Genomic DNA, 22,377 nt, shown 5'->3' with positions numbered 1-22,377 from the left:
AGAGGAGATGCGTGGCCTCATCCTGCCCATGTCAGGCAGGGACCAGGACTCTGGGAACCGCTTTGGGGGTCCAGGCCACGTTCCAGTCTGACCCCTTCGACCAGGGGGAGCCACCGCTCGGGGGCTGGCTCCAGCCTGCAGGCAGGTCTCAGGCCCCAGCTTGGGGTGCGTTGTGGTGACCCCCTAGTTCTTGCAGATGGAGGTCAGGGCTCAGCGCTTGCAGCTCGCCCCCGAAACACCCCTTTGTGCCCGCACACGGATTGACAGTGAGGGTACACGCACCCACCTCCCCCAAACACACGCACGCACACGCCTGCCTGTGCACACAGCGAGCGCCCCCACCTCTCCCAACGCAGATCGCACGCACCTACAGGTGAGCACACAAAACGCACACGCCCAGCTGCCTGTGCACACATACGAGCACTTAACCCCAACGGTGTGCACACACGTGCGTGCACACGCTCAGCCCCTCTGACAACGCACAGGGCTGCTCCATGCAACGTACGCGTGTCCTCCACTCCCCCGGGGCGCACGCGAACCTCAAACACAGCGTGCGCACACGCACACACGTATATGGGGCATGCCGGTGGGCGTGCGCAGGATCCCCTGCACACACACACACGTGCAGCGTGCTCACCTCTCCTGCCGTGCACAGATGCACGCATACTCAGACACTCAGCATGTACACACGTGGTGCACGCTCACCTCACCCAGTGCACACGCACACACATGCCAGCACGGACCGACTGCACAAACACACATGCTCATGCAACGCGCTACCTTCTCCCAGCACACACGGGTATCTGTATACACACGGACCCTCTCTATACGTGTGCAATGGGTGCAGCACCCATTTGCACGGGTGCACAGACCCCTTGCACACCCCTCCCGTACGCTCCCCTCTCGCCACACATACACGTATGCACACTTTGACCCCCTGCACACCCCACTATGTGCTCCCCTCTCCTAGCACCCCCAGGTACGCACGCCCTGCCCACACACACACACACTGCGGCCCGCCCGGCCCCCATCGCCTCCACAGCACGGCCCCGGGCCGGCTCTCGGCGGGCCGGTCTCGGGGCGATCCCCCGGGGCTGCAGCAAGCCCGGCCCTCCCCGGATGACTCCCTTGACGTGAGCTAGCAAATGGGAGCGGGAGGGGTGTTGCTGCCTGCCTGCCACTTGTTGCAAAAAAAAAAAAAAAAAAAAGGAAAAAAAAGGGAAGAAAGAGAGAAAGAAAGAAAAGAGGGAAAAATCCCACCCACTCTCATCTGCTGCGGAATAAAAGAAATATCGGCGGGCGCGGCGCCATGTGAGCGGCGGGCCGGGACCGGGCGGAGCAGTCGGCCGTGCCCCCCGGGACGGCGGGGCGAGCCCCGGGCGGCGCTCGGAGCCGGCGGCATGGTGGAAAACCCCAGCCTGGCAGCCAAACCCGCCCTGGTGAGGGCCGGCGCGGCCGCACCGCGACGGGACGGAGCGGGGGGGGCCCCGGTAGCGCGGGGGGTGCACGGTGGGAGCGGGGTAGGGGCACTCCCCGTCGGACAGGATCGGACAGGGAGCGGGATGCGGGGTCCCCGGTGGGAGCGCAAGGAGGGTCCCGGGAGGACAGGGCGGCCGGTGGGACCGAGGGGGGATCTCCGGCGGGACCGGGACGGCGTCCCCGACGGGGCCGGGACGCGGCGGGCTCGGCAGGAGACGGTCCGCTGTCGGACCGTCGGGGCGGAGGTCGCCGGTGGGACCGGTGAGGGGGTCCTCGGTAAGACGCGGTGCCTGGTGGGACCGGGGCGGGGAGGGGTGTCAGCAGGGCACGGTTCCCAGCGGACCGAGTAGGGGGGCTCCCCGCGGGCCAGCGACGGGGGTCCCGGGTGGGACCGGTCCCCAGTGGGAGCGGGAAGGGCGTCCCCGGAGGAGCGGGGATGAGGTCCCGGAGGGCCGGGTCCCCCGTCGGGCAGGGTGCCGGGTGGGAGCGGGGAGGATGCCGGGTGGTCCCGGCGGGGAAGGGAGCCCCTCCGGCAGCGGGTGCCGCGCCCGGGGCGGCGGCGGCTCCGCGGCCAACTTTTGGGCAGGGCCCCCGGGAGCGGGGCGGGGGGGGGGGGGGGTAGAGCGGGTGTGGTGGGGGGGTGCTTCCTCCCCTCCCTCCTCCTCCTCCTCCTGCGGCGGCGGCGGCGGCGGCTCTGAGGCCGTGCCCTGTGCCCGCAGCCGGCCGCCCCGCCGCGGGGGCGGGGGGTGGCGGGGGGGCTGCGCTTGGCGGCCGTGATGGAGAGCCTGCAGCGGCAGCAGGCGGCCCGCCTGGCCCGCGGCCCCGACGGCGCTCCCCGACGGACCCCGGCCGAGCCCGGCACCGGCCCCGGCCCCGGGCCGCCGCCCGCCGCTCCCCGCCGCCGCCCGGCCCCCGGCCAGCGCCCGCTGTCCGCCGCCGCGGGGGAGGAGGAGGAGGAGGAAGAGGAGGAGGAAGAGGAGGCGGCGGCTGTGGAGGAGGAGGAGGAGGAGGAGGAAGCAGAAGGGGAGCTCCGCGACCCGCCGCCCCCCCCGCACCACGAGTGGACCTACGAGGAGCAGTTCAAGCAGGTAGGAGGCATCCGCAGCCCCGGTGCACCGGCACCAGCACCAGCCGCCCCAGGAGGGCATCCCCGGTATGCCCCACGGCCCCCAAACTCGGGGTTCAGCCCTCCCTGAATTGTTGCCGCTTATGCCCCCCACTGCCCCCAAATGCTGTCTGCCTCCCACCCTAAATGAGCAATGCCACTACTCCGAGCCCCATCCCAGTCCCACCCCAAGCAGACATCCCCAGTACCCTCATTGCCCCCAGACATTATCACCATGCCACCCTAAATGGGAACCCCCAATCCCCCTCCACTGCCCCCAAACCTCATCACAGGCAAGCACAGTCAGTGCAACCCAGCACCCCTGTCCTGGACCCCATCCTGCCCCACATGGGTACAGGAGGTGAATGCTGCTCATTGCCTCTGCCCCTGAGCCCTGTCCCACCCCAACAAGCATCCTCATATTCTTCCCATCTCCCTGCCTCATGGTCCCCACCTCCCCCATGTGCTCTATGCCTGTCCCCAGGCCCTGCAGCATGACGGGGTGCCCAGTCTCCATGACTGACCCACGCAGACCCCATCCCTGGTGCTTTCCGTGATGGGCAAAATGAGCTGACCCCTGTCCACCAGGGTTTTGTGGAGATGGGCAAGGGCAAGGGCCCTGGTGCGTGGTCACCCCAAGGAGCCGCCGGGCCACAGAGCCAAGCTCCCCTGTGTCTCCGCGAGGGCCAGGGCATATTATGGCTGGTCGATGTGGCTCATTGATTTCCTGCATTGGCTGGAGGGAGCAGCGTGTTGACCCTGTCACCTCACTCCTGGTGGGCATAGGGGAGACCCCTGCGCCACGGAGATCGGGCAGGAGAACAGGGCTCCTGGGGCTCGTATTTAGGGTGGAGGAAAGGCGTCTCTGTATTTAACGTGTGTGGATCCCATCTGTGCTGGGTTGTGCAAGCCCTGGTTCGCACACAGCGGGTGCTGCTCCGTGCATGAGTGTGAGAGTGAGTGTAAGCGTGGACTGCACAGCACCAGGTTGGGCTTGCACTCCCCATGTGCTTGGCTACGTCGTCGGGGGAGAGAGGGGTGATGCTGGTGGCAAGGTGGGTGACAGAGAGGATGTGGCAAAGGGACAGAGCAGGCAGAGATGTCCCTATGCAGCTGGTGTGTGGCTTTTTAGGATGGCACTCCTCAGGGGACAGGGAGACGGGGGGACTTACTGACTCATCCACAGTGGCTCTGGCAGGAAGGGACGGGGACAGCAGCAGGGACCTGACTTTGGGATGCCGTGGGGCCATGCCGCTGCCTTTCATGTTTCGAGATTGCACAACGTGGTGTTGTACGGAGGGGCCAGGGCTCACCCCTGGGTGCCTGCCTGCGAGGCGGCAGGTAGGGGTGCAGGCAGGGTGCAGGCAGCATGTGCCCTGCAGCCATGCCTGGGGAGGCTGCCAGCACCCCATGCTGCCTCGAAAGCAACCTGGGGTGGTTGGGGTTGGGGTGGGTGCGCTGTATAGGCCAAATAGCTCATTCGGGAAGTGTTACGTTACACCCTGCTGCGCAGAAAAAGGCTGACTGTCCGGTTCCAGGGGTCAGCCTGGAGGGAGGTGGGAAGCGGCTCCTCCTTCCTGGGCCTGGGGAGGCTTTATGAAGAGAAAGCATCCCCGGCATTTCACGTCCTTCAGCCTCACGCCCTGCCCCTGTCTGGGGCTGCCTGTGCTCCCTGTGCAGAGCAGGAGCAAAGCTGGCAGCGTGGTGTGAACACCGGGGAGATGGATGGCAGGGCAGGTTGGTGTGGGGGGATAAATCCTGCCACCACTTCGCAGGGTGAGAGCCTGCTCCTTGCTCACTTGCTCTCTTTTTTCTCCGACCCTGATCAGAAAGGCAATGGGTCCCCACTCAGAGACCCACATGTGGGTTTCCCATCTAGTGTCATGTCCCAGCCATCCCTGGGGGACAGTGGGGTGTCCCTTATATACCCCTGGGTGTACAGGGACAAGGGGACCGATTGCTTCTGGGTGGCTTATATGGGATGGGACAGGGAGAGGGGAAAAGAGTTACCAGGACCAGCCCTCCCCTGCCTTTGCATGGTGCTGCCACGTAGGGGGTGGCAGTTTGGGGCAGGCTGCGGTGCTGGCTTGCCCCAGGCTCTGCAGGGTAGCTGTCACTCCTGTCCCTCCCCTGTGATCATCCAGAGGGGACATGCCCCTGCCTGGGAGGGATGTGTCTCCCCCCCAGGCCCTCCCCATGCTGCAGGGCTGTGCCTCACCCAGCCTGGGGAACAGGTTCTCCGCTCTCGGCAGGGGCTGAGCGGGGAGGGAGTCCGTGTTCCTGCTTTCGGAGGTTTCCCAGGGGCTGGGCTGTGATGATGTGGGGCAAGGAGGGCAGCGTGTGCCTGCCTGCAAACTGCCGGGGCACTGGCAGTGTGGACATGGGGGTCCCAGAGCTGGGGAGAAACCCTGTGGTGGCCAGGGCTGCGTCTCACACCAGGACCTCCTGCTTGAAGCTCCCCCATCCCATCACGGCATTGCTGGCATCACCCAGGATAGTTCTCAGGGTCTGTCCTTGCTGTCATCCTCCTGGGTGGGGGGGGTCAGCTAAGTAAACAAGGACCCCAAATCCAGGCTAGTTTGTGGAGGGTGGGCAAGGAGCCACTTTCTGGCTCTCCGCAGCAAGCAGAGGGCCCTGATGGGGATGGGTTGGGAGGTGGGTGCAGGACCAGCCGTGGAGGGGTTTCCACACAGCGCAGTGGTGCTAAAAATGGGAGCAGAGGATGAGGTCGCGGTGGAAAAACCCATTGAGGGTTAATAGGCAAACGCTGCTTCACCCAGGGCAGCATTTTGGGGAAGTATCCCTTGTGTTTGCCCTGGTTTTATATGTTTCCCCAGGCGCCAGTTTGAGGGGGCTGGTGGGACCTTTGCTCTGATCTGGGAGGGCCGCTCTGATGTTACGGGGTTGTAAGACCCCCTCACCCCTGCCTCTTGCATCAGCCCCCGGCGCCAGTCTATGTACACTTGATAAGGACACCTGGGTAGGGGCCTGGGCAAAGGTCCAGGATTTCTCCTGCACCCAGCGCTACGAGGCAGCCCTGGCCCCAGGGTGGAGGACATGGAGCAGGGTCTGACTGTGCGCTACCCATGAGCCCCCCCTTCCCTGGGGACGAGGATGCCACCAAGTTGCCATGCTACCGTGTCACATGTTTGACTTGGAGGGCGCTGGGAAGAGCCTGGCACTGCTAGTGCCGGCTCAGCCCCATGAATCCAGCTTTCCCCCTGCCGGGGAGCCACACACACATGTGTGGTCGGGCGCCCTGGTTTCCTCCAAGCGATGGAAGAGCAGTGCCAGGACCCAGGGCTTCCTTCTCCATCCCCCGGCTCTTCCCAGAGGTGGCACCATGGGAAGGCTCCAGGCAGGAGGGGCTCAGACGTCTGCGTTTTGTGTCAGCTCTCTGGCAGCAGAGCCTTTTCTGGCAGGAGGATGCCCTCCCTACCAGGGCCCCACCACTGCATTCAGACCCATCTGGTTGTGACTGGGGGGATCAGGACCCCCACGGAGCTCCTTTGTCCCTGCCTGGGAGCAGCTAGGCAGGGTGAGCCCCAGCCAGACCTTTGGGAACTCTCGGGTGTCTGGTAGCCTCTGCGGTTAATTCGGGGATGGCTGGCTTTGCCAGCAGCTGTTTGCCATCATCCTTGGCCAGCCCTGGAGTGGCTGATCCTCCCCTCGCTGTGGTGATGCTCCTGCCCTGCCTGATGCTGGCAGTTCCCTCTTGCACCCACCTGCCCTTTACATGCATTTTGGGGGGGCTCACTGGCCGTGAAGGCGTGAGCTCACATCCCAAAGCCTGGAGGAACGTGTTCTGAGTTGGTTGCAGCCCTCCTTGTGCCACGGACCTCCACCCCATACCATGGGGTCACCCCGGAATGGGGTGGCAAATTGTGGTGCGTGCCCTCCTGCCTCCATCCCTGTTGCTTTCTCTTGTAGGGCTGTCCCAGCCTGCCAGGGATTGGGGGCGGCTCAGGAGGGGGACCCTGGGGAGAAGGAGATGGTCTCCCTACCCCAGTGCCCCCCCTGCCTCCAGCGCATCTTCAGCCCAGGTGCAGGAACAACAACCGCAGGGCTCCAGGGGCTAAATTAGAGGGTCTCTGGTTACACTGCAGAGGCAGGGGGTTTGCTCCTGCCCACGGCTGCCTGGAGGCTTCTCGACAGCAAACCTGCGGGCAGAGCTGTGTCCCGGGGCCAGGACCACCTGCAGCAGAGACGTGGCGGTGGCAGCAAGGGTCAGTGTGCTAATCCCCGGCAGCAGCCGCTCCGGCAGCTCCGGCAGCCCAGCGTGAGTGCAGGGGTACAGGGCAGGAGTAGGGGGCTGCTGGGGTGTGGCTGGGAGTGCATGTGGAGGTGTTCAGGGTGTGTGTGTGAATATGGACTAATGTGAGTGTATGGATCCGTATAAATGCCCGTATAAGTGTAGAGGTATGCCTACGTGTGTCTGAACCCACGTGAGTGCTGATGCGTGTGTGTGGACCCATACGAGTGCCCACGTGTGTAGGGACCCATGGGAGACCCTATGTGTGTATATGGATCCATGTAAGTGAACAAGTCTGTAGGAACCCGTGTGAGTGCTGATGTTTATGGACTTATATGAGTGCCCAGGTGTGTATGGACCCATACGTGTGTGTGTAAGGGTGTGTATGGCACCGTGTGTGTGCCCACAGGCATATGGTGTGCCCAAACGTGTCTGAACACACCTGTGTGTATGTACAGGGACACGTGTAGTGTCCCAGCATGTATGGGCGCTCCTGTGCATAGGTGGACCAGTCTCTCCATGTACGGAGCCATATGGACCCATGGGTGTTTGGGGCAGGGTTTGGGAGCTGAACCCCCTCCACAGCCTCCCCTGCTCCCCTTGCCCCAGCCCACGGTGCTGAGCACCTGAGTCCTGGTGGGTGTCAGCTCCCTGCCCCCCCTGCTACCCCCCAGGGCCCTTCCCAGCCCTGCTGCAGTCTGAGGGATGCTGAGAGCCTTGGTGGCTGCCGCAACAGCATCTCCCAAACCCAGGGTCTCCTGAGGGCTTGGGGTCGGGACCTCCAAAGAGGAGGTGTAAAAACTAACCAAGGGTGTGAGAATAAAGGCACTGCAGGCAGGAGAGGAGTGCCAGCAGGATCCCCACCCTGCGGCTGCCCCCAGCTCCCTCCCCAGCTGCTGCCCCAGAATCGGATGTGAGTGGGGAGTTTGGGGGGGATGCACCCCCTCGCCAACTTCTGCCTCTGCTAATCCTCTAATTGGGTTAATAACAGAGGTAAATCCCCTGTGGAGGCAGCAGGCTGGGCAGGGCTGTGGTGGGGAGACGGGTTATGGCCCCATGGAGGTGGGATCTGGTCCCACTGGGGTGCCCATGGGGGTTTGCAGCTGTGTGGGGGTGTGGGAGTGAGCTCAGGTGTGCTTGGGGGTCCATGTGCATAGGGGACAGCGTGTATAGGAGGTGTGTGAGCGTGGACCAAGGACAGAGTGTGTAGGGAATGCGTGAGCATGCAGAAGGTGTGTGTGGGTGTGCAGGAAAAGTGTGTATAGGGGTTGCAGGATGTGTGTGTGTGTGCATGTCACGGAACCTCACAAAACCGAGCCAGACTGATTAACAAGCTAAAAACAGGATTTATTTTACAAAATGGTAACAAAATCAAACTAAGTTTTACTCATGTGCACCAGGGGAATGCAGAGGTGATGTGTGAGCCTGCACTGCAGGTGTGTTTGTGAGCAAAGGGAGAGTGTATAGGGGCTGTGTGAGTGTGCACAGGGTGTGTGTGCAAAAGGAGAGTGTATAGGGGATGTGTGAGTGTGCACAGGGTGTGCGTGAGAAAGGAGAGTGTATAGGGGCTGTGTGAGTGTGCACAGGGTGTGTGTGCGAAAGGAGAGTGGGTATAGGGGCTGTGTGGGTGTGCACAGGGTGTGTGGGTGTGCACAGGGAGAGCGTATAGGGGATGCATGAGTGTGCACGGGGGGCTGTGTGTGCAGAGGGAGAGCACGTGTAGGGGCTGTGTGAGCGTGCATGGGGTGGTGTTTGCCTAAGGAGAGCGTGTCTGGAGGTGAGTGTGTGCAAGGAGAGCACGCACACGGTGTGTGCATGTGCGGAGTGAGTGGGGGGCTGTGTGGGTGTGTGAGCGTGCACAGGGCAAGTGTGCCGGGCACCGTACGTGGGGTCTGTGGTGACCTGTCACCCACGGGGGATGCCTGCGTTGGTGGGGTCACGTTCCCCCACTGTAGGCTGCAGCTCGGGGTTGCTCCGTCCTGGATCCAGCGTCCAAACCCCGTGTCTGGTGGTGGGGTGGGAGCGAGCACCAGCCCCAGGCGCCCTTTCTGCTCGGGCGGCTCTTCTGGTGGCAGAGGTAGGGGCTGGGGTCTCTGGCACGGGGGGTGCCACCAGCCCTTCCTCCCCCATCATCCCTTCAAAGAGGAAGGGGATGGGGCTGGAGGTGCACGGGGGGGTCACTGAGCACCCAACACACATCCCAGGTGTGTGCAGACTCCCCCCAGGCGTGCACCCCCGTACTCACCCAGCCCTACAGCGAGCGGGTGTGTGTACAGACCCCCGCGTGTGCCAGCCCACGCCCCACATGCACACCTATGCACGGATAGCGGGTGTGCGCACGCATGTCCCTCGGGGGACACCTGGGGTGGTGCTGGCTCTGGAGGGGGGTCCCGTGGCTCCAGTCACCCCGGGAGGGAGGGATGGAGGGGGAAGCAGGGATGGAGAGGAAAGTGAGGATGGAGGGGGAGGCGACAGCGTGGCAAGCGCTGGGGGGTCAGGGAGGTTAACCCGAACAAATCCCCTCATTGACTCCCTGCCTATTCAGCCGTGAACGAGTAACAAGGGGCTGAGCGTGGGAGCTGGGACCCCCCCTCCCCGTGCCGCAGCCCCCAGACAGATGGAGGTAGGGCACTTGGACAGCAGGACGGGGCTGCAGACCGTGCCCGTGGTGGCACCGCACAGCACGTTTCCTCCGGACATGTCTCCAGCCCTTGGGCGAGCCATGCTGGCACCCCATGCCTCAGTTTCCCCTCCTGCAAAACGGGTTGAGGAGGAGGCTGGGGACCCTGCGAGCCCCCTCTTCACCCCGGGGCCGGGCGGTGGGTGGGGGGCTGCCCTCCCAAGGCCAGCGCCGCCAGCCAACAGTCGCTCACCTTGCGCGAAGCCAGGTTAATGTTTGCAGCAGGCAGCTCTCCCGGGAGCGGCGGCGAGGGGGGTTTTAATGACCTGCTGGATCCGCCGCATTATCAGCTCTGATTAAACCTGCTGCTCTATAAAGCGCCGTTAAATATTAAGCATGATGAAAGGCTTTATGGGGCGGGGGGGGGGAGCTGTGGCACGGGGAGAGGGCTCCGGACGGGGGTGTGCGGCCACGGCGGTGGGGTGATGGCTGAGGCTGGGGATGTCGGGGTGAGCGAGCACCCCAGCACTCACTGGGGCTGTGGGGTCGGGGGAGCAGCCCTCTGTGAAAAGCCAGCAGCACCTTCTAATGCAGCCAGTGTCCGGGCAAAGCCATCCCGTAACCATTAACTTATTAACGGCTGGCGGCGGAGGCGAGTGGTGGCTCACAAGGTCAGCAGGTGGTTTGTGCCTGGCGGGGAGCGAGCTGCCCCCCAGCTCCAGGGACTGGGGGGGGGGTGGACCTCTCAGCTCCCTTCTGTGTGCCCCATGATAGGGGGAGTGGTGGGGGGGCTCTTGCTGTGGCCGTTCTTGGGGTCCCTGCACCCTGGGGTGCACGGAGCTGTGCGCCACTGGGAATAGCCAGTCCCTGTGGTTGCAAGCCTGAGGGGTAAACTGAGGCACTGATGGCCTTCCCCTTCCCCCATACCATCAGGACACGGGGGGGACACCCCAGTGTCTGAGTGCCTGGCCATGCACCACCTCCCTGGGTAAGGAGCCAGGGACCCCCAGCTCAGAGGTGACAGTGATGCTCCGGAGGGGTGCAAGGACTCCAAAACGGTCCGTGAGCAGTCGGCCCCCCGTGGTGTGCAGCTGCAGCCCAGGAAGCTGGGGGGCTTCACGGAGCATCGCCTGAGCTCCCTGCGTGAACAGTGGCCAGGTGGAAAAATTAGCAGTGCGGCTAATCAATGTGGTGCATATTAAACGGCTCAGGGTTGGGGGGGGGGATGCGAGGCAGGGGGGAGCCAAGCAGGGTCCAGGATCGATATGGCTCGTATTAAGTGGATTAAATCCTGGTTGCCGATGTGACCCCTTGCAGCCAGCAGGATGTGGCAGCTGAGCGGGGGCTGCGGGGGGTCCTGCTGCGATCGCTTCCCTTGGCAGCAGGACTATGGGGGATGCATGGGGGTGGCTCGCCAGTGCAGGGCAGCCTGGAGATGCCTGGGGGGTGGCTTGGCACCTCACTGCATCCTTCCTCTGTCTAGGGGATCAGCTGGGCATTGGGGTACCAGTGACCCCAGCTCCAGCCCTACAAGCCGCCCCCCAGCTCCGGGAGAGGCATCTCCCGGGTGAGTGAGATGCTAACGATGTTATTTAATCGCATTGAGGAGGCGGGGGAGGCACAAGGTCTATTCGCATCCCTTTAATAAACCATGTTCGACCCGCTGACCTTTAACCTGCCTGACAAGCCCGTTATCCCTATCCCTTAAGGAATTAAGACGTTGCCATGGCAATGGGATGACAGGAGGAAGCAGGGTCCCTGGAGCTGCACCCAGGATGGGGTGGGGACATGGACACCCTGCTCTGGTCGTGGACCAGTACCCGAGCAGCGGTGCGGGGGTGAGGTGGGGCAGTGCTGGGGATGCCTTGGCTTTTCGGGGGGACCAAGCACCGTGGATGGGGTCCCTGAGGTCGGCAGAGCTGCGCTGCACACTGGCGGGGTATCGATCCCCAGTCTTGACAGTTTAATACTTCTGTTTATAGAGGAATATAGTTACATCGATGGCGTTAAATGAGTTACTAATTATATCAATACAAACACGATTAAAAGGGTCCTTGCTCATAGGTCACCACAAGCAGGAGCCGCTGCTCACATTGCACAACTGCCCCTGGGCAAGGCCTGCCCCACTGCTCAGAGGTGCATGGTGTGGGGGTGCTCTGGGGTGGTGTGTGCCCCTGCGGGGTCGGGGGTGTCCATCCAAGGGGGTGTGCCTCTCTGGGGGCGTGCGTGCGCATCTGGGGGTGTGCTTGTCCGTATGGGGTTGTGCATGCACTGTGGGGTTGTGCATGCATGTATGGGGTTGTGCGTGCCCAGCTGGGCTTGTGCGTGCCCGTCTGGGGTTGTGAGTGCCTGTCTGGGGTAGTGCGTGCCCATCTGGAGCTGTGCATGCACATACGGGGTTGTGCACGCACATATGGGGTTGTGCATGCATATACGGGGTTGTGCATGTTCATCTGGGGTTGTGCAGGCACATCTGGGGTTGTGCAGGCACATCTGGGATGCGTGCCCATGCAGAGCTATGAGTGCATATACGGGGCTGTGTGTGCACATCTGGGGTAATGCGTGCCCATCTGGAGCTGTGCATGCACATATGGGGTTGTGCGTGCACATACAGGGTTGTGCACTTCCGTCTGGGGTTGTGCATGCACATCTGGGGTGCATGGCCATGCAGAGCTGTGCGTGCACATAAGGGGTTGTGCGTGCACATATGGGGTTGTGCATACACATATGGGGTTGTGCATGTCCATCTGGGGTTGTTCATGCACACCTGGGGTTGTGCATGCACATCTGGGGTGCGTGCCCATGCAGAGTTGTGCGTGCACATGTGGGGTTGTGCGTGCTCGTGCAGAGCTGTGTGCACTCATGAAAGGCTGTCCGTGCTCACCTGGGGTTGTGCGTGCCCGTGGGAGGCTGTGCACATCCAGACATGGTTGTATGTGCCTGCGTAGGGATTTGTGCCTGTGCGGGTTGTGTCTGTGTGTACAGGGCTGTGCACGCTCACATGATGTTCTGTGTGCCCGTGCAGGGTTGTGCACACCAATGCAGGGTTGTGCATGCTTGTGCAGGGTTGTACGTGCCTGTGCAAGCTTGTGTGTGCCCCTGGGGGGATGTGTGTGCACATACAGGGTTGTGTGTGCCCATGAGGGGTTGTGCACACTCATGTGGGGTCATGTGTACCCACGCAATGTTGTATACACTCATGTAGGGTTGTGCAAGCCCATACAGGGTGGTGCATGCCTGGGTAGGGTGGTGTACGCTTGCGTGGGCTTGTGCACGCCTGTGTGGGGTTGCGTCAGCCCGTGTGGGGTTGCATCAGCCCATGTGGGGTTGTGTACACCCACGCGAGCTCTGTGTGTGTCCCCACAGGGATTGTGTGTGGCCCTGGGGGGTTGTGATCTGCAGCTTAGATGGTCCATCCCCAAGCGAGACGGGAAGGGACCTCAGTGCCCAGCCTTCAGGAGGAGAGGGAGGGAGAGTGGCAGGGCCAGGAGCCCTGGGTAAAGGATGGAGCTGGCTTCTTCCTCAGGGCTGGGGCTGTCATGGGATCCCTCTTTGCCTGGAGGCTGTGGCAGACCACCACGCCTGCCACCACCTGTGCCACCACCCATGCCACCCCTGTGCCACTCCTGTGAAGCTGTGATGCCTGGATCCCATAGCCAGCCTTGGCTGGGACCCAGCCCACCCCCATCAGCAAGAATCCCGCAAAACCACCTCCTTTCCAGCCTGAGCATCCCCAAATCTCATGGGATGCCTGGTGCACGCCCGGCACACCCGAGGACCCTCTCAGTGGGTCCCATGTTACTCAGCTCTGCTCTTGTCTCCACTTAAAAGCTGACCTTTGCTCCCCGTTTGATGTAATGTGTTTTTGCATCCCAGTGCCCCACAGATAAAAGGTTAGAGGTTAATAAATGGTGGAAAAATAGATCCCGGCGCTTGGAGGTCACACCTGTTTCTGGGGCTGGAGGCAGTGTCACCACGCGCCGGCTGGGATCCTGCCTGCCTTGGTGGGAGGAGAAACACCAGTGGTGGCTTCGTCCTGCTGTGGGATGGGCAGCGGTTGCCGGTTTTGAGGGGGTTTGCTCCTGCTTTGACAAGCCAGGAGATCGCAGGGGGTGGGAACGGGCTTGGTGTGGAGTGGTGGGGGTCGGAGCCCTGCTGTAGGCAGGGACAGGCAGGGAAGTGCAGGCAAAGCCTGGCTCACACAGCCTTCCCAGGAAGGAAATCAAAGCAGCTCCCTGGAAGGGTTACCGAAATCGAGGAGCTCCTGGGAAAGGGCAGGCGATGGGGAGGGAGCACCATGGTGGAGGGGAGGGACAGGGTGCTGGCACACAGGGGTCAGGGCACCCCGAGAACACCCTGCTGCAAGGAGGGGATGGGTGAGTGGCACCCAGAGGACAAGGAAGGGGCAGGGATGGAGCACCATGGAGCTGATCGGAGCCAGGCAGTCAGCACCCATGGGTGTGGTGGGAGACGGGCAGTAGCATCCACAGAGCAGGTTAGGGACAGGCAGCTAGCACCCATCTGTTAGACAAGGGACAGGCAGCTGGCAGCCATGGGTTAGGTGAGAGGCTGTGTTAGATGTGTCTGTCTAGTGATGGGAACCGTGGGGTGTCTGTAGGAGCGACCCTGCATCCCCGCACCCCTGTGTGTCCCCATGGCCTGCCATTCCTGCATCCCCACATCTCCACGTCCCCCAACTCCCTGCATCCCCACATCCCTACTTTCCCATGTGCCCGCATCTCTGCATCCCCATATCCCTCCATTCCTGTGTCCCCATCACATCCCCCCATCCCTGCATCCCCCCATCCCCGTGTTCCGGAGCCTGACACATCCCCATAGCCCATCTTCTTTTATCTGCCTGGTGAATGATGTGCTCTGTGGAGGGGGGGGTGCTCCCCTTCTATTCGTTTTTAACGGCCTTTCCCAGCACAATTGTTTTTTAAACGACTCTATTTTGTGGCTGACTTTGTTTTCTAGCTTGCATTTCATTGTATATGTTTTGGAAATCCATTCTGGACTGCTGATTTTTGTTTCTTTTCAATGGCTTTAAATTCTTACCAGGCTTGCTGGGAGGAATTGGTGTCTATAGCGCCTTCGATTGGTGCTAATTTTTCCTTCATGTGCTCTGACTTTTACTGCTGGGCCATCGATCTGGCGGGCTCCAATTTGTCACGGTCACCCAGGCTCTGTGCTGGAATCAGGCGAGCCCTGGCTGTCGCACGGAGCCGGTGCTTCATGTCGCTGGTGTAGGGGCTGCGCTCGCTCACTCAGTGCCGTCCGTCAGCTCAGACTGGGGGGGTTGTGTCCATGTGTCCATAGCCGTGTCCGTCCAATGCACTTAAGTATCTGCACAGCTGTACATGAGCGTCTGTGCAGCCCCGTCTCGCGGTGGCACAGCTCAGACCGTGCTGGTCGGGTCGTTGATAGCCCTGTCACCCCGGTCGACTGGGGCAGCCCCAGCACTCCCAGCTCCCTCACCGACACCCAGGTGCTGCAGCCCTTCCAGCTCGCCCTGCCCCTAGAAGAGACCGGCATCTCCACTGCGCAGGCGGATGCGTGTCCCTGCAGATGAGGATGCTGACCCCACGCTGGGACCCGGTGAATACTGGCACTGGGCAGTGCTGGGCGGCTGCTGAGACAGAGCAGGGCTGAGCATCCCGGTCCCAGGGACCTGCCTGGGGACCCGGGGTTTGCTGCTGCTCTGTCTATACTGACATCATCTTCCTGGGCTGAAACGCTGTTGTCTCCTCTGCCTAGTGAGGAGAAGGGCAGAGAAACTGAGGCACTGATGCGGTGTGTCTGCAGCAAGGCTGTAAAACAGCTGGTGGTGTGTGGGGAGCCAGAGCCAGCCCCCAGGCACGGGGAGAACCCAGCGCTGCCGGCACAGAGGGTGTGCCGGGGGGTCCCATCCATGGGGCAGGGAGAGCCTCTTGTTGCTGGCAGAGGGGGCAAGTGGGGCCACAGGTGATGCCGGGTCCTGGCACAGGCAGGGGCCCCCATCCTGGCATTGACCCCCTCTGCCCCGCGCACCTGCGTGTGCCGGTGGTGCTGACCCCTTTCTCTCCCTCCCCCAGCTCTATGAACTGGACGAGGACCCAAAACGCAAGGAGTTCCTGGACGACCTCTTCGGTTTCATGCAGAAGAGAGGTAAAGGTGGGTGGCTGGGGTGGGTGCCTCTAGCATCCCTGCCCTGGTTGCCTAGGAGGGCTCACGGCGTGGCCCACTCATGCACCGAGCTGCTGTGGGTCTCTACAAGCCCCCCAGGCAGGTCCTGCAGGGACTCCCCCCACATCCCCTATACACACACGTGCGTAAACTCACACCCTGCAGATTTGCCCCGTTGCCCCAGGCGGACCCCCCGCCATGGGGTGCCTGCTGGCCAGAGGGGCGCCTGTGGGCCCCCCAAGCTGGGGCTGGTGGCGATGCCAATTGCCGGTGCCCGTTACTGATGCCCAGCAGGGATGCCCACTAGCAGTGCCAGGTGGGGATGCCCATTAGCATACCCTTTGGTGACAACCTTTAGTGACATAAACAATGCCCACGAGCAGCTCCCGTGTGAATGATGCCCGTGAGCAGTGCCCATTTGCAGGGCATGGTGGGGACACCCTTGGCAGAGCCCATTAGTGATGCCCGTTATAGCAGTGAGGATGCCCGTCACCGGCACCTCCTAGCCGTGCCCACGATGCCGCAGGAGTGGGGTCAGCGGTCTGGGCAGCGCTGGGCACCCAGGGGTTAAGGGCTCGCCAGCTGGTCTGGCCCCATCGGAAATCTTTGCTATCGGCGTGGCGGGGCGAGCTGGCTCCCAGGGACTCGATAAGTGCTTTAACCTTTGCCCTCCCTGGCTGGGCCTGCGACAATTAAAAGTTGCCGAGCGCGGGCGTGTGGCCGGCCGTATTAATTAGAGCCTTTTGCTGGTGTGTGGATTAATGAACATGCCGCTCGATAGCCAGTAAACCCCAGGCAGAGGTTAATGCCCAGCTAATTAACAGGGGAAGGCTGGGGAGGGTGTAAGAGCAGTGGGGCTGGCCCTGTGTGGGACAAGGGGGGGCAGAAGAGGGCAGTTGCCCCCAGGCCGTGCCTGTGGGAAGGGTGGAGAGGGTACCTGCCCGCCTGTGGGGCGGCAGTGATCGACTTTTGGGTCAGGCTGAGACCCCACAAACTCGTTTCACTCAGAGCTGTACTGCACGAGGCTGGTGCGGCCGCGGAGCTCACGCTGGAGCCTGGCTGGGGGTGGGTTGGGGGGCTGGGTACTGTCCCATGGGTGCCCCCCGGTCCCCCTGGCCCCAGTGCGGAGCTGTGGGGAGCAGGTGGGAGCATCAGCGCTGCCTCGGCCCCCCCCAGCATCCATCAGCCGCAAGATTCATGGGCTGTTCCACGGCTTCATTATCTCTCTCTCCAGAGCTAATTAACTCCCTCGCCATTGGGGCCGGGGCTAATTAAGCAAGCGCCTGGTGGTGCCGGGAGGAGGGAGGGAGCCCAATGCATCCCTGCCAATGCCGCTCCTCATCCCGCTGTCCCCAGTTATCCCGCTCCTGTCCCCTGCATCCCACGCATCTTCCGAGCGGGTGGCATCCCCCCGGGAGGGCAAGCGGGTGCGAGTGTGCGGGTACGGGTGTGCGGGTGTGGGTGTACATGCTCCTGTTGGAGGAATGGGGGATTTTGGAGCCAAGTAGCAAAGAGAAAGGGGACCGAGGGGCTGCAGGGCAGGGACAGCATCCCGGGGGTCATGGGGAGTTGGCTGGGAAGCAGCACCCGTGAGCCAGCGTGGGTGCTGCTGGGACACCCAGGGATGCGTGGGCAGGGGCTGTGTCCCCGAGGTGGCAGTGGGGCAGCGGGGATTGATGCCTACAGCGTGAGCACTAAGGAAAGGGGCTGCGTCCCCCCTGCTGTCTGTCAGGGTGGTTGTGTCAGCAGGGTGGAAGATGAGCTGGGCTGAAAAACGGTTTGGGACAGCCCCACTGTGGGGGGCTCATCAGGGAACCTACACCCAGCCCCCGTGGCACGTGGGGTGATGCTGTCACCCCCATCAGACGTGGGGTACGGGCAGTGGGGCACCTCATCCCCATGCCCCAACATCCGTGGCACCCCAAAAATGGCAAGCTGGGACATCGGGGGACTATTTCTGCACTTGCTCACCGGGGCTGCACAGGACCCCCATCTCCCCACTAAGCCAAGGGCTCTGCTGATAACACCGGGCCATTAATCAATCAAGGAGCTAATTGCAGTGCCACAATGGCCGCATCACCTCCCTGGGCTTTTGTGCCTCTCGCCCTGGCTGGGGCCGGGGCCATCACTCTGCGGGGACGCAGACAGGTCCCTTTGTCAGCGGGACGGGCACCGGCCGCCCGCCCCGAGATTAATGGTGAACCTCTTTCATTAGCCGCCTCGGGTGGGGAGGGGGGAAGAGAAAAGAAGTCTGTGGGCCATCGATCGGAGGCTGAGACCCTGCGAACTTGTTGGGGCGATAGGGAGCCCTCGGATCAGGCCCCCCCGAGGTGATGGGGGTCGTTGACAGCAGCCCCCGGGCAGGGCTGGCGAGGGACCGCTGGCAGATATCGAGTCGATATCTCTGCCTGTTTCCCAGGAGAATAAACTCCTCTCCCCCTTTCCTGACCGGGCGAACAACACAGACACACACACAAAAAAAAAAGTTAAATGAACTCAGTAAAGGAATAAAAAGAGCTCATTTTTCAGGCTTATGTGAAGAAGCCGAGCCAATATCGGGGCCATAAATTAGGGATGCTGGAGGACGGCGGTGAGTGACGGCTTCGTTTGAGAGGCGAAGCGCAGCCGTGACAGCCTCCCCCAGCCAAATGGATGGCTTTCCGATACCACCCCACAGGAGGAATAAATATGGGATGGGATGGGACAGGACAGGACTGGACGGGATGGGATGCTCGTCCCTCCTCTGCCTCGCTGCAGCCCCCAGCCACTGCCTGGACCATTACCCTGAGGTGCCTTGGGGCAGAGCAAGGCTCTGGGGCTATTTGAGGGTGCTGGGAAAGCGGGGAGGGGGTTGTAACCAGATGCGGTGGCTGTGGGGGACTATGCTGGGCTTACTGAGCCCTGGTGACTCCATGTCGCCTTGCCCTGCGGCCTCGGTGGGGGAGTGATGCTGAGGGTCCAGGGGTCAGGGTCTCTACTGAGGGCACTCAAAGAGGATTTGGGGTCAGGTCTCTTGGTTGGGGGGCACTGAAGGCCTTTAAGCAGTCGGGGGGCTGCTGGGGGAGTCTCTCCGGGGACTCTTAGGGGACTGCCTCTCTATGGGGCTCAGAGCGGGATTTTTAAGAGACAAAACCTTTCTATAAGGAGGTTATAGGGCGAGTCCCTCCAGAAGTGTTATGGGTGGAGTCCCTCTTCAAAGAGAGTTATAGGGTGAGTCCCTTTATAAAGTTTAGATGAGGTCTCTCTTTATGGGGCTCTGAAAGGGGGTTACAGAGTCCTTCTAGGATGCTCTGAGAGATTTTGGGGGGAGATGCTCTATAGGGAGTTCTAAGAGTTGTGGGGGGACCCTCTCTAAGGGGCTCTGGAGGAGGCACTTTGCCCATCCCACTGTGCCCCCACAACCCAGCTGAGAGCATATCCAGCCCCACCGACAGCTCCATTGATGGGGACCCTGTGCCAGCATGCTGGGGTCTGCCCCTCTCATGGGCACGGTGCTGCTCTCCCACACACCCTGGGGTCCTGCCTGCACCCCCCGTGCCCATGGGTGCTCCCCAGGGCACAGAGAGACACATCTTCCCTCAGAGGGCTGCTGGTACTTGCAGTGGCAGTGGGGACAAGCTGGGGGCCGTGTCCCCAGGGACTGAGGGTCCCTGTGGGCTCACCCCGCACCCTTTTCTCTCTCCCGTGTGCATCTGAAAGGGACGCCCGTGAACCGCATCCCCATCATGGCCAAGCAAGTGCTGGACCTGTACACGCTCTACCGACTGGTGACGGACAAGGGTGGCCTGGTCGAAGTCATCAACAAGAAGATCTGGCGGGAGATCACCAAGGGCCTCAACCTACCTACCTCCATCACCAGCGCTGCCTTCACCCTCCGCACGCAGTGAGTGCCCGGTGTGGGGGGCACCCACCCTGGGGCACCCACCCTGCAGCACCCACTGGCTTGGATGTCCCAGAGCCCCTACCAGGGTGCAGCATGGGGTGCCCCAAAGCGGGGTGGAGGGCTCTGCCCCTTCCCCAGTGCCATCCCCACCCCGGTCCCCGCTCAGCACAGGGCAGTCTGGGAGGCGCATGGTGCTGGGTCTCATCCTGGCTCTCTCCCCGTGCAGATATATGAAGTACCTGTACCCCTACGAATGTGAGAAGCGGGCGCTCAGCTCTCCTGGGGAGCTCCAAGCCGCCATCGACAGCAACCGTCGGGAGGGACGGAGGCAGACTTTCGGCACGGCTCTCTTCAACTACTCGCCGGCTGGCACCCCAACCCTGCTGGGCTCCCCCAAAATGCCTCTGCCAGCTCTTAGCATCTCCACGCACAGCTGCGGCCAGCTCAGCCAAGTGCACACTGTTAAGAAAGGTGGGCGAGGACCACATCTGCCCCGTGGTGGGCATCTCTCCTCAGGGATGGACACTACTCCAGCAGCAGGGATGTCCCTGTCTGCTCTTGCCCTTTTTCCTTGGGGAAAATAGGAACAATTTTGTTCTTTTAGTCCCCGTCTGGGTCTGAGGAAGGTTTATTTCTCCTGGCTTTGGAGGAGGACCAAGCCCAGATGCTGGGCGTGGTGGCCCATCCTGCCCCACGGCACCGGCTGGGGATGGTGAGGTGGGGTGGCGATGGGGGGACGTGCTGAGGTCTCTTGGTCATTGCAGAGGACGGCGTGCTGGCAGCAGCAGTGCCAGGACGCATCGCTATCCCGGTGGGACTGGCCAGCCACCATCTCGCAGCAGCCCAAGCAGCAGCCGCCTCACAGGCAGTGGTTCTGGAGCAGCTGCGGGAGGAGCTGGAGACGGGGGAGCCCCCGGAGAAGAAGGTGGCCCTGACAGCGGAGGAGCAGCAGCGGCTGGTGCAACACGCGCTGCAGCACAACCTCCTGGCCGTGGCCTCCCAGTTCCCCATGAACGTCAAGATCTCCAACCGAGGTAGTGAGATGCAACACCTCAGCTTGGGTCACCCCATCCCCTGGCACCCCAGGAGGGAGCAGCAGCAGCTGGAGATGAGCAGGGATGCCTGGAGAGGCCAGAGCCCCGCTCCTCTCTCTCGGGCAGGTTCTTGTTTCTGTTTCTCTTAACGCTCATATTGGTATTTCCTTTCCCCAGATGACAGACAGGACACCGCATTGAACCTGTCCACCAACGGCATTAGCAGTATCAACATGTCAATAGAAATAAATGGAGTTGTCTACACAGGTAAACAGAAGGGCCGCTTGGCCCGTGTAATTGCGGCCGGGAAATCCAATAACTTATAGCCACTGCCTGGCCAGCAAGTCCTTCCTTCAATCTGATGTCTTTACTATAAAATCCATCGTAATGAAGTGGCAGGGCCTGGGGAGAGGGGGCAGGAGAAGGAGGGGGTCAGCGAGGATGGAAATTGGCCCCCAGCAGGGGCTAGCAATGAAGGGCCACAGTGGGGGATGGATGGACAGACGGATGGACAGATGGATGGACTCAGGCTGAGAAGTGCAAAAAGGCACCTGGGGTCATCCCCCAGCACGGGGTCCTGCAGGCAGGGCTTGGATTTGGGGTCACCCCGATGCTGGTGTGCCCGGGGGGTCTGTGGCTGGTTGAGGGGGTTGGCTGTTTGCAAAGCATGGTGTTGGGTGCAGGGGAAGGTGTTGGGGTGCTTTGCTGGAGCAGAGGCTTCTTCGGGGTGCCAATGTGCACCTACCTGGCTAAGCAGGTCATCCTGTGTCCCCCAGCTCTCTGCCTGCCTCGCTGAGACACCCCCAATTAAAATTGACGGCTTTTCCTTCAGGACTTAAATATTTAACGAGCTGGAAAGGTCAGGGCTAATCAGCACGTGGGGCTGTCAGCCAAACGGTCCTGGGCCACCCCACGGGCTACCCCACACGAATGAGGGGCAGCTGGGCCAGGGGTGGCACCAAAGGTGATGGGGGGTCTGGAGCCCCCAGGGGTGCTGGTCCCACCCTCCCCAGCCTGGGTGCTGGGGGACAGGCAAGCAGAGCCCCCAACCCTGGTCTTGCCCTAACCCCCTTGCTCTCACTCCCCAGGCATCCTGTTCGCCCGCCGGCCCCCGGCCCCCCCAGCACCTGGTGGAGGGAGTACTCAGAGCCGGCTGAACCCCGTGCCTGCCCCGAACCCACTGCTCCCAGCCCCCCCGCACAGCCACACTCCCACCAGCGCCTCGCCGTAGGGGAGATGCCCCCCCACCCTGAATGCAGCTGGGGGTCCCCGGGGCCTGGGTGGCTGAGCTGTGGGACCCAGTGGGGCCACCACGGTGGGATGGGGGACCCGAAGGTGCCTCTTGCTGCAATACTGAGCTGTGTCCGTGCAGGGGTGTGAGCACCCACGTGGGCCCTTTCGTCCCTTACCCCGGCGCATGGGACCCCTTCCCCACACGTGCCCTCCGACACAGGCACCTTCCTTCCCAGGTGCTGCCCCCAGGTGACCCCCCCCGTACAGCTCCTGCCTGTCCTGCTGTCACAGGCACCCCCGGGCCCCGCATGCTGCATCCCCTACATGCTGCAGCCCCTATATCCACCTCAGTGCGCGTGCTGCAGCCCCTGTGCACGCCTTGATGCATCCTCCACATTGCCACGCTCGACGCGCACGCTGCATCTCTTACGTACTGTCTCACCTGTACACATCCCTATGCACACTGCATTCCTTATACACCCCCCCAGGGCACACACTGCATCCCCTATACACACCCTTGGTGCCCACATCACATCACCTATGCACACCCTCAGTGTGCAGTCCCTATACACTGCATCCCCTATAAACTGTAGCCCTTATACACTG

At 62.2% G+C, this 22,377-nt stretch overlaps 1 protein-coding gene across 1 annotated transcript; it reads left to right on the top strand.

Annotated features, from left to right (window-relative positions):
• Positions 1–1,400: 1,400 nt before the first annotated feature.
• Positions 1,401–21,769, top strand: ARID3C (AT-rich interaction domain 3C). Its single transcript, XM_068423728.1, has 8 exons — positions 1,401–1,439; positions 2,199–2,567; positions 15,531–15,609; positions 19,321–19,504; positions 19,731–19,975; positions 20,269–20,538; positions 20,716–20,805; positions 21,627–21,769. The coding sequence occupies exons 1-8, from the start codon at positions 1,401–1,403 to the stop codon at positions 21,767–21,769; spliced, it is 1,419 nt and encodes a 472-aa protein (XP_068279829.1).
• The last annotated feature ends 608 nt before the right edge of the window (positions 21,770–22,377 follow it).

The sequence above is a fragment of the Nyctibius grandis genome, chromosome Z, assembly GCF_013368605.1.
Source record: "Nyctibius grandis isolate bNycGra1 chromosome Z, bNycGra1.pri, whole genome shotgun sequence".
In the NCBI taxonomy this organism is placed as follows: Eukaryota; Metazoa; Chordata; class Aves; order Nyctibiiformes; family Nyctibiidae; genus Nyctibius; species Nyctibius grandis.
Note: the sequence above shows the minus strand (reverse complement) of the source record. Positions and strands in the feature narration are given on the sequence as shown.